The sequence below is a fragment of the Enhydra lutris genome, unplaced genomic scaffold, assembly GCF_002288905.1.
Source record: "Enhydra lutris kenyoni isolate GAN:26980312 unplaced genomic scaffold, ASM228890v2 scaffoldscaffold9, whole genome shotgun sequence".
In the NCBI taxonomy this organism is placed as follows: Eukaryota; Metazoa; Chordata; class Mammalia; order Carnivora; family Mustelidae; genus Enhydra; species Enhydra lutris.
The window spans coordinates 35,454,009-35,470,623 of NW_019154093.1; the positions used below are offsets into that span (position 1 = coordinate 35,454,009).

Sequence of the window (16,615 nt, forward strand, 5' to 3'; positions counted from 1 at the left end):
AATTAATTTTTTAATCCCCTGCCTTAGGAATAAGGAAAGAGATTTTTGAGTTCAATCAGACTGGTTAAGTCTGTGCAAACAATTTCATCAGGTTAGAGTTGGCTTGCAATTTTCCACATGGTACTTTTTTCTCAACAGGATGTTGAATATAGAGAGTGCTCTGATAGTCACAGCTGTTAGGTGATCTGCTCAGACCTCACCCCCTTTGGGTGAAGTGACCATGATATTACAGGACTCCTTCTTGCTGGTTACCCATAGTAAACACGGGTGTGGGAATACAAGAGGTCTGTTTTCCCCATTAGATGCTGAACACTTTGAGGCAGATTCTGTGCCTTTGTATACGTGGTGACTCGTCAAGAGCACAAGCTCAATAAATATTTGTGACTGTTGAAATAAATTTAGCAAACAGGAGTGTTGTCTGACCTGCCCTGGGGTTTGTGAGCTGGTAACTGATGTTGAGGCTCAAAGTGCTGGGTTCTAGTTTCCACTTTGATCACCAGCACAGACGCATCTGCTGAATGAGCCAGGAGGCAACCCCTGCCAAAGTTCTGCCCTTGATCTTTTAGTCCCCATGCCCCCGTATCCCCAGCTTTTGAGAAGTCACTCCAAAACTCACACCCGGCAGATCGCTGGAGAAGACTGCCTGTGTACTATAGGAGGAGAAAAACAACACCCGTGCATTGCCCAAAAAACACAACATCTTCCTTGCTGAGACTCTGTAGGAGTGTTGAGAGCAAAAGGGACCAATTATCTAGGCTTAAACCACCAAGTAAATCTAATTTAAGTACCATTGCTCCCACTTTTAGGTTTTATGTCAAAGCAGATCATTATATTAAACCCATTAAGACCAGTATCCAGGACCTACCAAAAAAAGCAGAAAATAAAAATTAATGTTACTTAACTGTCTACTAACTGCCAAACTTAGCTTGCTTAAAAATTCTATTGAAAACAATTTGTGATTTAATTTCCTCCCCCAAATTTTCAAAGATATCTAAAAATGTTAGAAACGTTATAGTCATGGGAAATAAAAGGAGTTACTACAGCTAAATAATTTCAGAAGCAGAATGATAGGGGCGCCTGGATGGCTCAGTCGGTTACGTGTCTGTTTTTGGCTCACATCATGATCCTGGGGGATGGAACCCTGCCTGGGCCTCCGTGCTCAGCGAGGAGTGTGCTTCTCCCTCTCCCTCTGCCGCTTCCGGCTCTTGCTTTTGTGCATGCACAAGCTCAGTCTTTCAAATAAAATCTTTAAAAAAAAAAAAAGGCAGAGTGATAAAAGTTCTTTCAAAAGATTTTTACCACAGAAAATATATTTAATTATTTTGGTATGCTGTGAAGTAGGACCGCCATAAATGACAGTGTCTAGGGCCTATCAAAGTATTAAGTACTAATGAGTTAGTACTTATAAAACAGCAATGTGCTTTTCTCTTTCAAATTAAATAAATCATTAACAACAACAATAAAAATAAGTAAAGCTCACATTCAAATATTTCCTTTAATACATGCCTTTCTTCTTTTATCTTTATCCTTCTTTCAGAAATTCCCTACAGGGTATCCCTAAATTCACATTCAATAGACAATCTGCAGCCCAGAGTGACATATGTCCTGTGGATGACAGCTCTGACAGCGGCTGGGGAAAGCCCCCCAGGAAACGAGAGGGAGTTTTGTCTGCAAGGTAAGAAATAACTTCAAAGATGGTGTGTCCACCCTGGAACCCTACGTGGGCATACACTCCCACTATGTCTGGCATAGAGATGATCAGAGTTTCTCTCATTCATCACTTACCTTCTTGCTGCTACACCTTTGCACTTGCTGTTTCCTTTAAATGGAGTACCCTACCACTTCATGGTTTGCTTGGAGATAGTACCTACTTACCGTTCAAAACTCAGCCTAAATGTTTCCTCCTCCAGGAAACCCTCCCAAATGCATCAACATAATTCCTTCATAATGCACTACATTTGACCCCTATTCAAAACTCTGAATCCAATAGGCAGGAACTGGTATCTGTTTATCTTCAAGGTCTAGTACGGTACTTGTTCACTAAATATCTGTTCCAGTGCCCAATGAGAATAATCTCAATAATAGCAGATATTTCATATCAGATAGTTACTATGCAGCAGTCGTTGTGTTAAGTACTTTGCATACTGTAGTTATTTTGCTGGGGCTCTTGTAACAAAGGGCCACAAACTGAGTGGCTTAAACAATAGTAATTTATTTTCTCACACTTGTGGAAGTCTTGAGTTCAGGGTGTCGGCAGAGTTGTTTCTTCTGAGGGCTATGAGAGAAATCAGCTCCCTGCTTCTCCCCTCCAAGTTGAGTGGCAGTCTTTGGTGTTCCTTGGCTTATGGACCGCTGTCTTCATCTTCACATGGAATTCTCCTTGTGTGTGTCTTTGTTCAAATTTCCTTTTTTTTTTTTTTTAAAGATTTTGTTTTTATTTTATTTATTTGTCAGAGAGAGAGAGAGAGCAAGCACAGGCAGACAGAGTGGCAGGCAGAGGCAGAGGGAGAAGCAGGCTCCCTGCCGAGCAAGGAGCCCAATGCGGGACTCGATCCCAGGACGCTGGGATCATGACCTGAGCCGAAGGCAGCTGCTTAACCAACTGAGCCACCCAGGCGTCCCCAAATTTCCTTTTTTAAAAGGACACTGATCATACTGGATTAGGGCCACCCTGCTCCAGTCTGACCTTATCTTAACTAATTACATCTGCAGTGATCCCATTTCCAAATACGGTCACTTTCTGAGGTACTGGAGGTTAGAACTTCAACATAGTATTTTTGGGGTGGGAGGACACAATTCAGCCTGTGTAACACATGCTTTTACTCATTTAATCCTGACCACAGCCACATAAAGTGTCTGCTTTACATGATTGTACCTGGCTACAGTACCAGGAGGCACTCTATTCAAAATGAATAAAGAAATATGGAATGAGGATGCCTTTTTATAAGGCCGAGAAGGTACAGAAAATTACCCAAAGTCGTAGAAGTGGCAAATGGTAGAACTACAGTTCAAACTTAGATTTTAGTGACTTCAGTTAAATTGGAGTATATAAATAAGTGACTTAGCTAACATGCGCTTCCCTCTGCGGGCTAAGTTGTGCTGTCCTCTCTGGCAGCACCTGTCTGTATCTGCTCCAAGCATGAAACAAGCTGTTCTTGCTTTGCAACATGGGGTATCAGGTTGATCATTCGGGACTTTGTTGTTCTATGCCAGGTACTTCTCCACTGGGAAAGCTGACAAACCCCATCTCCTAGTACTCCCATGGAAACTAACTTGTGAGGGATTAATTGGATTAACGACTCAGCATCTTTCTACTTGTGATACTCCAGACTTGTCCCATCTGCCCAGGAAGGACAGCAGATGCTAAAGAAATGTCAGATCGTGCTGATTGAGTGGTGGGAGTAGCAAAGCTGCCTGCGTCAACTTTCCCCCCCTTCAGCCCCCGTGACACACCTCTCATGGGGGCTGGCAGGGCTGTGGCTTCTCATCCCTCCTTGCTCACCCTTTACCCCCGGGTTCCCACCTCTACCTGCCCTGCTGTGGAACAGAAGAATTTTTCTGCAAGACACCCTGCTCCATGCTGACATTCCACTTCCTGTGTTTCCCCAAGGCCCTTCAAGCCGGAATTCAAACTGCTCCCTCCCAAGCCCGGCATGATCTGCTCCTGTTCACCTGTGTAGCTTCGTCCTCTGCCATACGCTCATCACTTATACTTGAAAGCAAGACCAGGCTACCCGTAGTTGCCAGAAAGTGCCACACTGTTTGCTCTTTCCATGCCTTTGCCTAATTGTGTCTAGTCTGCCTCGCTAACTTGTCTGCTTTGCTGGCTCCATCCTTCAGATCTGTCACTTTTCACATCGTGTCTTTGGGAGAACACCCTGGGCTCCCCTTGATATCATTTCCCATGCTGATCCCTGCTACACTGCCTTGTACATGCCTTTATGTATACCCCATGGCATCGTGGTTTATTTACATGTTTACACATGTCTCCTGGACTAGATTCATGACTTAAGTCAGCAGAGCCAATGTCCTAGTGATCTGTGCAACCCAGCACCCAAGAGGGCCTAATGTGTTAGTACTCATTAACTGGATGAATTAATGAAGAATCCTAACACATTGCAAACTGCATATTCATAGCAAGGAATCAGAACAATTTCAAAGACCCTACAAAAACAGAAGGCTTTTCCTTCGGGCGCCTAGGGGGCTCAGTGGGTTAAACCTCTGCCTTTGGCTCAGGTCATGGTCTCAGGGTCCTGGGATTGAGCCCTGCATCGGGCTTTTTGCTCAGCAGGGAGCCTGCTTCCCCCCCATCTCTCTGCCTGCCTCTCTGCCTACTTGTGATCTCTCTCTGTCAACTAAATAAATAAAATCTTAAAAAAAAAAAAAAAAACAGCAGGCTTTTCCAATGGCTTGGTGAAATAGGTCATACCATTTCTCAAAGGCTGCTTATATTCAGATACATCTCCATGTGCTTCATATGCACCATCTCTAATCTTCACAGCAACCTGCAAGGTAGACGTCATCATTCAACCTTTATAGATCAAGAATCTGAAGTCCACTGATCTCATAGCCGTCAGTGGCAAAGCCAGGACTAGAATTCTGGCCTCCCTGTTCACAGCCAATGCTTTGTGTACCACACCCCCTTCTCCTTCTGCCCCTGTTAGAGGAAGGAGCCCTTGTAGGGCTGGAGCCCCTTCCTTAGAACCATAGGCCCCTTTTCCCCAACTGAAGGGACAAAAACAAGTTGACCTTGTTCTTGAGCCTAGCTAACCAGTAGTTGTGGGTAGGTGCCAGAGGGTTCACGAAAATGTATTTTTATATGTTCATTGCAGATAACTAAGTCACAGGGTTTGCTAACTTTTCAGGTAAAGCCAGTTGGAGTGTGTTTGTGGCACCAAGCATTTGTGTTGCTGTCGTCATAGTGGGCATTTTCTCAATGCGTTACTTCCGGCAAAAGTGAGTTGGTTACATTTTCAAATTTCAGTAAATTTATTTTTTTAATGATAATAGCTGTTGCCACTATGGGTCAGAGAAATGGGTTTTCTCAAACATTTCTGGTAGCAGACTAAATTTATTCTACTTTCTTGGACAACAGTGTATATTAATTTAAAAAAATTGAAAGATACTGGGGCGCCTGGGTGGCTCAGTCAGTTAAGCATCTGCCTTCAGCTCAGGTCATGAACCCAGGGTCCTGGAATCGAGCCCCACATCATGCTCCTTGCTCAATAGGAAGCCTGCTTCTCCCTCTGCCTGCTGCTTCCCCTGCTTGTGTTGTCAATAAATAAAATCTTTTAAAAAAATTAAAACATACCTATGACCTAGCAATTTATAAGAAGAAATTTATTACAAGTGTATCGTAAGTATATGCATATATTTAGTGGCAAATATGTTCACCGAATTATTTTTCATTAAGGGAGAACAATTTGAAAGAACCTAAATGCCCAGTGATATGGGACTGGTTTCCTACATCAAACTGTATCTCATGCTGTATGGCATATTATATCCATTAAAGAGGTAGAAGAAAATTAAATGGTTAATATTCGCAATATTACATGTTAAAAAGGTTGTAAAGAATTACATACTTTCACTTTTTAAGAAGTACACACACACACACACACACACCCATATGCAAGATATATCAGCTAGCATTAAATTTGGTTCTATGGGGGCGCCTGGATGGCTCAATGGGTTAAGCCTCTGCCTTCGGCTCAGGTCATGATCCCAGGGTCCTGGGATTGAGCCCCACATAGGGCTCTCTGCTCGGCGGGGAGCCTGTTTCCTCCTCTCTCCTCTCTCTCTGCCTGCCTCTCTACCTGCTTGTGATCTCTGTCAAATAAATAAATAAAATCTTAAAAATAAATAAATAAATAAAATAAATTTGGTTCTATGTAACGTAAAAAGCCAATTATAGGACTTAAACTAGCTGACTGTTTCTCACCCAAGTTAATGATGTAAACTTAGGTTGAGGACTGGTATAGTAGCAATGTAGTCATTAGGGATCTAGGCTCCTTCTGTCATTTTGTGCCACTATCCTCTCTTGGCTTTCATCCCTTGGCTCACTTCATGGTCCAATGACTGCAGGAACTATAGTCGTCATGTCTGCATTCTACAACTACAGGCAGAAGGAGAGCGAGCGCCCACACATCCCTGTTGAGGAGCCTTTAATGAAAAAGTTAGGACACTTTTGGTTACACCACATTGGCCAGAACGTGGTAGAGTAAGGGAAACTTAAAACTGTTGTCTTACATCTGGGCTCATTGTCATCCCAGTATATCAGGGTCCTCTACCTAAGGAAGAAGGTAAAGGAGTATTGGGAACTGATTAACACTCTCTACCTCAGAGATATGCACCAAAATGTTAATGGTGGTTCTATCAGAGGATAGAATAACAGGTGATTGTAGTCCTGTTTGACTATTTTCTACAATTTCTTTAAACAGGTATGATTTTGTGAAGAGAATTTTTTAATGAGTTATTCGATACAGTTTTTTCCAAATGTATAAAGTAAGGAGAGGTCAAAATAATACAAGCTCAAAGTCATTCTACTAGCCATTGAACTTGACTGAAAAGCTTTGCATTTATTGAAGCTCCCATGTGTGATAGATACTTCAAAGCAAAGTTCTCTTTAGGTAGACTTTGAAAAAGTTTAATTCGAATAGAGTCAAGGAGGATCACATTCATCTTCTTCAGGGAAATACCAGTTAGGGTGAAGCCTTTTTTGTTAAAAAAAAAAAAAATCCCCAGATCAGTGGCTTTAATAAAATAGTTTATTGCTCTCCCACAGAGTAGTCCTGACGTGAGTCATCCAGGTTGGTTGGCAGCTGTGCTCCACACAACCATTAGGGATCCCGTTTTCTTCCAGGTTTTTATTGGCCCCCAATCCCTTGGGCACTGTCCTCATCTGCATGATCTGCTCACATTTGTTTGGAGAAAAACTGTCACAGGGGCACATCTCTTGCTTCAAAGGACTAACTATCTTGGAAGCTTTCTACTCTTATTAAACATCAAAGCTTATTAAAGCCAATTTTTCAAAAATGTTTCATATTAGTTTCAAATTTTAAAAAATAAAACATTTAAGTCACAGGCATTTATAAGAAACAATTTTAGGAATCTTTTCCTTCCATGTCACAAAAGTAATATGAACACATTTTAAAATATTTTCGAAAAATGGGGCACCTGGGTGGCTCAGTGGGTTAAGCCTCTGTCTTCGGCTCAGGTCATGATCTCAGGGTCGTGGGATCGAGCCCCACATCAGGCTCTCTGCTCAGCAGGGAGCCTACGTCCTCCTCTTGCTCTCTCTGCCTGCCTCTCTGCCTACTTGTGATCTCTGTCAAATAAGTAAATAAAATCTTTAAAAAAATTTTTTTTCAAAAACCCAGAAATGATAGAAAGAAAAAAAAGACCCACATTTCTTCTGATTATCAAATACAACTACTGTTAACAGTTCGGATTATTTCTCTCTGGCTTTTTTTTCTGGGCATTTTTTAAAAACTTGGTTATTTTCAAGCTACTTATGCCATTTGTATCCTGTTTTGTTCTTTAAGGGTTTGTGTTTTTTTTTAACTTTTTCATAATAGTTTACCTGTTATCATGAACACTTTATAAACATTCTAACCTAAATAGTAAACTCTCCACGGATAGGAGCCATGTCTTCTTGCTTGCTATTCCATCTCCAGTATGTGGCATGTGCTCATCACACATTAGGAGTTTAGTCACTGAGAAATGAATGCACGGCTGGATAGTGACAGCTAAACATTACATTGAGTAAAAGTTTCATTGTTTATTTAGCAAACCCCAAATGGCTGCATCATGACTCTATCGTCTATCCAAACTTCAGAGAAAACTAGTCTAGCCTTGAATGATGCATCATCTTTCTCCTTCAGGGTTTTATTGTATTCATTTGCATACCCCCATACTGAACTACCTCTACAATGAAATCAGTGCACCAGTGCTGTCATGCCACTGTGGGCACCCTTAACCAGATGTCATTGTTTTATCTATAGGGTATTTGTTCTCCTTTTGGCCCTCAGACCTCAGTGGTGTAGTAAAGAAATTCCAGACCCAGCGAACAGCACCTGGGCCAAGAAATACCCCATCGTGGAGGTAAGGTTATAAAGGCTTACTGGTGAGCTGATGGGATTCCAGTGATGTAATTTTCCCACTCTAGTTACCAAGTGCTTAGTTCCTATGAATAGGTGGAACCCCCTGTGCTAGGTTACTGAGTCACCACTCCCATGCACAGAAATTTTCTGAAGCTTATGACCAAAAGACTAAAAGACCCACAGCTTTTCATTCCTCTCTCTGCCTTATGTTCCCCTCCTCACCTCAACTAATTCAAAAGAAATAAAAAAGCAAGTATTTTTGCCTTTTGCTGAGCACTAGCCTGACTCATCCAAATTCAAGAGAATTGGAGCTTTACCGTGACATTTCCTGTCCTGAGCATAGAACAGATAAATAGAGCTCAGACTATTTTGGTGTTGGCAGGAAGCCAGTAAGTCATTCCATTGTGTAAGGAAAAGGTTTTAAAGAAGGAGAGGTTGCTCGACTAGTAGATAGGAAAGCGGAGACTAAAGGATGAGAAGGGCACTGCCGCACAGCCCAAGGAGGTAAGAATAGCTCACTGTGGGCAAGATGGCCATCTTGGGTGGGGGTTCTGGGAGTTGGAGGCATTTGAACATGGAGCAAGACTGTGCATTTCAGGGGAGCAAAGAGGAGGAAGGCGGTATGCCAGCATTCTTGCCCAGGATCCTGGCAGCCCCACACTCTTCCTTGCACCTCATAACCATTCTCCTCCAAGATTCTTCTCCTCAGTTACACAGCACATTCTCTCATCCACACCCTTCCTCAGGCCAGAAGCCAGTGGTACCAGCTGTTGCTCAGGGAGAGAGCAGGTTTCAGCCATGTCTGCCTCAATGAGAACTGAAGTCACTGCTGTTAGTGCCTTTGAAATAAAGTCTGGGTGCAAACCCCACTTTTGCCACTTATGATAGTGGATTGTGCTTGGGCAACTGTCCTGATGATCTGAGCCCTAGTTTCATCCTCTGTAAAACAGGAATTGACAGTATCTCTCATGTAAACGGTTATGAGGATGAAGATGTCACGTAAGGCACGTGGATCATACAAGGCAAAGGTGGTTCTTTCTTCCCAGGAAGACTCACACTTGACATCGTTCACTATTGAGGAATTTTGTCCCTGTTAAGTTTCAATAGCAAGAACAATAATAACAACAGTAGCTTTTATATAGGTAGACATATATTTAATTACATATATGTCATATACATACTGTATTATATGTAATACAGTATATAATTGTATTATTAAATAATATATTCATATGTTTACGTATACATATATTCAGGCATACCTCTGATTTATTGCTTTGATTTTGAACCACTGCAATAAAGTGAATATTGCAATAAAGTCAAATGAATTTTTAGGTTTCTCATAAAAGTTATTACTTATCCTATACTGTAGCCTATTAAGTGTTCAGTGCATTGTCTAAAAACACAATATACATACCTTAATTTAAAAAATACTTTATTACTAAAAAACGCTAATCTTCATTTGAGCTTTCTGCAAGTCATAATCACTGATCATAAATCACTATAACAAATATAATAATGAGAGTTTGAAATGTTCCAAGAATTATAAAAACGTGACGCAGAGACACAAAGTGAACAAATGCTGTTAGAAACATGATGCCAGCAGACCTGTTTGAAGCAGGGTTACCACAAAACTTCATTTTGCAAAAATCACAGTATCTGCAAAGTGCAATAAAGCCAAGCATGAAAAAATAAGGTATATATAGCCATATAGCTTTTCATTGCCAGGCACTTAAAAATCTCTTTCATGCATTAAAATCTAATCCATACAACAGCTTTATGAGGTTGTATTAGTTTTTTTTTTTTTTTTTTTTTTAGCTTGTATTATTTTTATCCTCACTTCTCAGATGAGAAAATTGAGGCACAGAAGACTAAGTGACTTGCCCAACACTAGTTGGCTAGTAAATGGTGGATCCTGGATTCATATACAAGTAGGATGTGCTACCTGCCATTATATTACATGCTCTTAAAGATCTTTAAGCATAGGGTCAGGGGAGGGTTTCTAGGAGTCAATACCTCTGAGCTGAACAGACTAACCGAAGAGGTGTTCACGCACTGGGCTCTCACTTGGTGGCAGTCCTGTGATGACCTATGGGCATGCATTCGATAAGGATGCCATTGTCTGTGTCAGAGAGGATCCAAGTAGAAGCTCCATCAGCTGAGCTTTAAGATCTCTCTCTTCCATTGCTGAGATTCCACAGTTCCACATCCTAAGAGCCTGAAATAGCATGGTGGGAAGCATCTCTGGGTCAGTCCCGGACACCTGGCTCCCAAAATTACAGCTTTGGCGTCATAGTCTGTTTGCCTGTTTGGGCATGAAGAGAAACAGAGGCATGTAGGGCCCATGAAGACTGTAAAAACCTAGAAGAAATGCTGGGAAAGACACACAAAAGGTTAGAGACAGTAGCACAGAGAAAAGATAGAAATTGCCATCCATGTGTCCAAGGTTGTATAGTTTATATGTTCATTGTAGCACTGTAAATGGAAGCCAAAAAATTGGGCATAATATAGCCTGCCACCAGGGGAGCAGATTAAATGTGGGTACATCCATACAATAGTATTTAAGCAACTACTAAAAAAAAAAAGAGAGAGATCTACATGTCTAAAAATCCCTAAGATATTTGAAGGTGAAAAAAAAGTTTGTAACAGTTGTCTAAAATGGGTTCTCATTTGTATAAAAAGGAGGGAGATTTTATACACATACACAATTGCAGCATATGTACAGGATATTTCTGGAAGCCTGCATTTGAAACTAATATTGGTTGCCTTTGGGTAGCAGGTTGGAGGTAAGAGGGTCACTTAATTTTCATTACGAAGTCCCTTCAAACTTTAAAAATTTTTTTTACAAAACTAAGAGCATATGTATCTTTTGAAAAAATAACTGGTAAATTAGAAAAATTTTGCTTAAACATGGCATCTGTTATGATGGCCTTGAGGTAGCCTCAGAACTCCATGTCACTTGACCTCTAAAGTAGGTGGACTGTTTTTAAAGACCCAAACTGTTCTCCTGGCAATAGGCTGAGGCAAACATTAGAAACACAGTACTATGTCTTTCACCTCTAACAAAATTCTCAGAATTCTTTGAGTTCCCAGGCCTTAGATTCCCCCTTACCACTTTTTAAGATGTGGCTAAAATGTAACATGTCTCCAAGCTCTAGAGAAAAAGCTAAATCATAAAGACTATCGCAGGGATGTTCTCCATTTTGAACTTGCAGAAACTAAACGGTGTCCATAAGGTACCTGAGCTAATAGTGGTCCCAGAGGCCTTGCCCCAGGCCTTGTTAGCCAGAGGGCCTGCTTTGTACAAGCTCTGAGGAGCAGGCCCTATCAATATTGTCAAAGCTTTCAAGAAGGCATAGCAAATGCCTCACCTTACAAAAGAAACAAACCATTTCTGCATTCTGTATAGTCTCTCCCACATCTGGGTTACAGTGCTTTTTTAGCTCTGCTTCCCAGAGCTGAAGGCCATCTACCAAGCCAGACCATTCTGCCACAGCCAGTTTGGGTGATGATCAGGAAAAAGCACACTCCCAAAAAAGAAACACACACTTACCCTCTAGCTTGTCAGTGTCCTTTGTGGAAGTGTGTCCTGAGACAGCACCATCATTCACTTGTTGGATGCTTGCCATGCTCGAGGAAAGAAGGGGACATCAGAGGCCAATCCAGACCTAAACACTCTTACACAACTTGGCATTTGACAGATGAGGGAACCAAAGGCCAGAGAGGTTGAAGGAATTTGCCTAGCCTGTAGAGTATCAGAGTTGGGACTAGTCCTCAGGGTTACCACTGTACCAAGGCTATTTTTTTGTCATCCTACTCCTCTCTTAAGGCATGAATGATCCTTGTTTATAGATAGTATACGGGCATGCTAAAAAAAAAAAAAAAAAAAAAAAAGCGATTGTATAAAATACCATGTGCCAAGAACCTGATGGTGGTTTCTTTGCTGTTGTAGGAGTCCAGTGGCAGAAACAATCAGGAGGGGCTTCATGAGAGAGGAAGGGCATCAAGCAGGAAATGGTGCAGCAAACAAAAGCACGGTGGAGGCTAGCAGTGGAAGCACCAATGTGGTGGTGGCACTGTGAAAAAATGTGTTTAAAAATTTTAAAACAGGATGGTGTGCCTTAAGTAGTGTCTGAATGGAGACATGGGGAGGAGAGGAAGGTGCAGGTGCCTGACTAAGGGCTAGAAGCTTCACTGCAGATAAAGTCTGAGTTGATGAAGGCTTTGGAAGTCTGCTTTAGAAAGATCAAGCAGTCAGTGGGAAAGATAGTTTTGAGGGGCAGGTAGAGCCCACTAAAGCATGGAAAGAGAAATGTTAACAAAGTGCTTGCACTTGGACTCGGGAATCTGCAGTAAATTGGGAAAGGAAAGAATTAGGATATTGAAGAGTCAGTAACTGATGTGATACTGACAAAGAGAAGGCAGAGAAGTAGCAGACAAAATCAGCCATAGGGGAAAAAAGAATGAACATTTTTTCCAAGGAACTCCAGATTCCAGTTTACCCTGAACCTTTCAGCAAAGCCCAAAGTCATTAGCATCCCTTAAAAAAAAAAAAAAATCTCTTCATCATGTGACCTCAAATTTCCAAAGCCTGTTTGCCTGGCAAAAGAACTAACAGGTTCCAGAACAGACCAGTCCTCCTGATCCATTACATCCCTACGTGAAAAGTTACCTTTCTCAAGATTTAGCTCCAATGTGACTTTTTGAAAGGCTTTCCTGGCTCCTCCCCTAGACAGGAGCAAGCCCAGCCTTGGCTTTGCACCTACCATGCCCTCTATCCTAGAGAAATAGCTAGTGCAGCTGGACCCATCAGAAAGTCTGGTTGAGGGTTGAGCTGCGTAGCGACTCACTCACTGGCTGGAGGCGTTAAAGAGTCCATGGCTCTTATCTTGCTCCCTGACGATGTTAACTGCTTCACTCCTGTCATAAAGTCAAGGGCCCACAGTGTCCCACCTTGAGCCAACTAGGCAGTGCAGGCTGCGAGGCCTTTCATAACCCTGGAAAAGTCGGTTGCCTAGGGCTACTTACATAACATAGCTGTATCAGTCTCTCCCTCCCCTTTCTCAGGAGAAGCAGCAGCTGCCCTTGGACAGGCTCCTGACAGACCGGCCCAATCCTGAAGAACCTGAGACCCTGGTCATCACTGAAGTCCTTCATCAAGTAACCCCACTCTTCAGACATCCCTATCACCCCAACTGGCCAGTCAAGGGGCAAGGAGTCCAAGGTCACTATACCTCTGAGGAAGACACACAGTACAGTGCTTCAAGCCTACCACCTTCAAAAGCTCTCATAGCAGAGACAGGACAACTAGTGGATCTGTACAAGATGCTGGGGAGCAGGGGCCCTGACTCAAAGCCAGGACACCTAGCGAGCCCCTTGACAGTTCTCCCAGTGGACTACCTTCCCACCCATGAGGGATACTTACCCTCCAACATAGAGTATCTCCCTTCACATGAGGTTCCTATAACTGACCCTATGGAAGAACTAGAGCCTCAACACATACCTCTTTCCATTTTCCCTTCAAGTTCCCTTCACCCACTCACCTTCTCTTGTGACAAGAAGCTGACTCTGGATCGGTTAAAGATGGGATGCAACTCCCTCATGCTGTAAGTGGTGAAGTTTGGACAGTCAATGTGTCCCTAACCCTGAATGTGTCCCACCTCCCCAGCCTTCTACTCCAGTGGCCAACACCTCTAGGGTGCTACCATCAGGTTTGCAACTAGAGGGCAGACAAGCAGCTTAGGATCAATCTTGGGAACTGAGAATTGGCCTTAACCCAGATACCTCATCTTGCCTTCTCTAGAGAGCCTTGGGATTGTGCGTAATCCTTGAACAATGTGAGGGTTAGGGGCACAAGCTTAAACCAGCATATTTTTTTGACTCCCCAGAAAGATAACTGTTGGCCTGATGACCACTCTTATTGATGTATTATATACTGTATTCTACAATAAAGCTAGAGAAAATGTTACAAAAGTCATACAAAAAATATATTCATAGTACTATACTATATTCACTGAAGAAAATCCACCTAAATAGACTCGCACAATTCAAACCCATGTTGTCCAATGGTCACTTGTGTACACTGTGCACCTAGACTCCAATCTGGTTTCCTACATCTTCTTGGCTCTGGGAAGGGAAAGGGTAGAGTGGAAACCAAGGCTCTTACTAGCAATCACTAACAGTGCAGGGGACTGTTCACTCAACAGAGCTACTCCATAGCAGGTCATACACCTAAGTCAGTAGCATCCAATAGGCCTAAGGTAGAAATGTTTATATATCTTCACTGTTCAATGCAGTAGATATGAACCACATTGGCTGTTGGCCACTTTGGAATTTGTGTAGTATAACTGAGGGAGTAAGCAGATTTTGACTGTTATTAGTCACACATGGCTAGTGGCTACTGTATTGGAGGGCACAGATCAAAATGACGGATACACCAGTAAGCATTATAGGGAGTTTTCAAAACAGATCAACCTTGTTTTACAGATAAGGACATAAAAGTCCCCCCAAGATAGTCGTGACTATCCTTATGAAACCCTCACAAATGTACCTTTTTCCTATTGTTTCATCGTCACCCTCTTTCAGTGAATCAAGAGCAGCTTGATGGTGGAAAGTTACCATAAACCTTCCGTGAAGACCCTGGGCCAACAGCTTCCCCTCTCTGAAATCCAGTGTCTTGGAAAGTAGTGGGCCAAAGGCTGACACCTTGTTTCCTCTTCCTTCTGCTGCAGCAGCTGTTGCCTTCAGGATCAGGGCTGTCTCAGGGTCTAAGACCCGAATCACTAAGGTTATATTTGTGTCATCCCTTTCCCCCCAAGTCATCCTGTTTTTCCTTCCTCAGGAAGACTGAGCTGGTCTTCCAAGTTGAGCCTATAAGATACTTTTCTTTTTCTCAGCATGAACTTGGAACATGATATGTTTTACTCATTTAAAACTGTGGCCCTGGTTTTCCCCCTTCCTTATTCCATCATGCCTCTGTCCCTTCACTATAGGCCCTTCTGCAAAGCTGGTAGGGAAGTCCTTCAAAATGCTTAGTGTCCTTCCCAAATAGGAAGAAAGGTCCAAGAACCTTTTTCTTAAATCCCTGCCAAGCCCTGGAGCCTACCCCTTACCCTGACACCACCCAAACATGGGGACTGAGACAGTGTTGGTTTTCCCAGCTGTCCCTCAGAGCTTTAGAAATTGAAATCGTGAACATCTGCTATGCCTTTTCATGTTTAATTCTTTATCTATACTCCCTGACACTCCAAACATACTTAGTTTCCACAGGCTTTCTTTGAAAAGCTTAAGTTCCTTCCTTACATCTCTATTCTCTATTTAGGTGCTAAGAATTAACACCTTCACACATGGTTTCTTCCAGCTCAGCAGCTTCAGTGTTGGCTTGTCTATACCCAGGATTTAGTGCCCCATGTTTGACTGTTTAAACTGGGTTGTAACAGACAAGGCCACCTCCTTAGAAGCTGGATAACTTACCACCTCTTGACAGTGGGGGCAAACTTCTCTTCTTCTAATACCTGCTTTATTTATCTCTGATTTTGATTGCCTGATACTCATCTTCGACATTCATCCCCCCTCCCTTGGACCCAACACCCAGCTCCAATCTTATTTCCCCCTAGAGACTCTTTCCTGTCTCTGAGTGATAATGCATTTGTTTTCCTAAAAAGTAAAAAAAAAGTTTTTTTAAAAAGTCATTTAAAAAAGACAGACCTCCTTGATTCCTAAAGGCTCCTTCTAAGACTGCAGAGGTCTCACCCCCTCATTGCTTCCCTAAGCATGATGCCCACTTACTTCTTCTACTGGACAGTAAATAACATGAAGGCAGGAACGATGGTAATCTGCCTTCCCAGCACATGCCTGTTTCATAGTAGGCCATCAATAAAAACAAAGAATCATCACCTGCCACTGTTATCACTTTGTTCCTTCTGTTCCAGAAGCCAGTCTAGCTGTGCCTGCTTCCTCTTTATTGGGACAACCGAGTTTGTATTTGTTCTTCATTCCCAACATTCTACCCTACTGTTCATTGACATTGCTATATAATACATGTAGCAGCAGCTCTTTAAGATCTCTTTGAGCTTTAGCTGCTCACTTTGCCAGATAAAATACCTCTTCTCATGAACAGTAGAGGACGTGTAACTGTTGTTCTGCCCTTGCCAAGTAGTTTTCACAATCCCCTCATCCTGCAGATGCAGTCAAAATACCAAATCAGGTTGCCTCCTTTAACCAGGACTAGGAGAGGCTCATGAATACTCTTATGCTCAGTTTTTATTACTCAGGAAAATTACCTTTTATTTCAATCCTCACTCCTTCTACACATCCCAAAGCCAACCCAGAAATCTCTGCTCCTTTGAAACACATCAAATTCCTTATTCTCTGAGACCTAAATACCACAAATAGAGTTCAAGTTCACTCTTAGTGGATACATGGGAGTCTCCACCACTAATTCTTGTGCAGAGATCCTTATCTTAAATTGCCCCTCAAAAGGGCCCTCTTTCCCAAAAGCCAGAGATCCTATTTCC

The 16,615-nt window shown here is 42.3% G+C and overlaps 1 protein-coding gene across 4 annotated transcripts in view; it reads left to right on the forward strand.

The window, feature by feature from the left end:
• The window catches only part of LOC111143098 (interleukin 12 receptor subunit beta 2), a 67,091-nt gene extending 53,033 nt beyond the window's left edge, over positions 1-14,058 (forward strand). For 2 of the 4 annotated variants that reach the window (XM_022496570.1, XM_022496572.1), the window contains 4 exons: positions 1,538-1,675; positions 4,866-4,956; positions 8,001-8,100; positions 13,167-14,027. In XM_022496570.1, coding sequence (XP_022352278.1) covers positions 1,538-1,675; positions 4,866-4,956; positions 8,001-8,100; positions 13,167-13,709 — 872 coding nt within the window. In that variant the 3' untranslated portion in view covers positions 13,710-14,027. Of the gene's footprint in view, positions 1-1,537; positions 1,676-4,865; positions 4,957-8,000; positions 8,101-13,166 lie in introns of all 4 variants that reach the window. The other 2 variants (XM_022496571.1, XM_022496573.1) reach the window with 2 other exon arrangements.
• Positions 14,059-16,615: the final 2,557 nt, after the last annotated feature.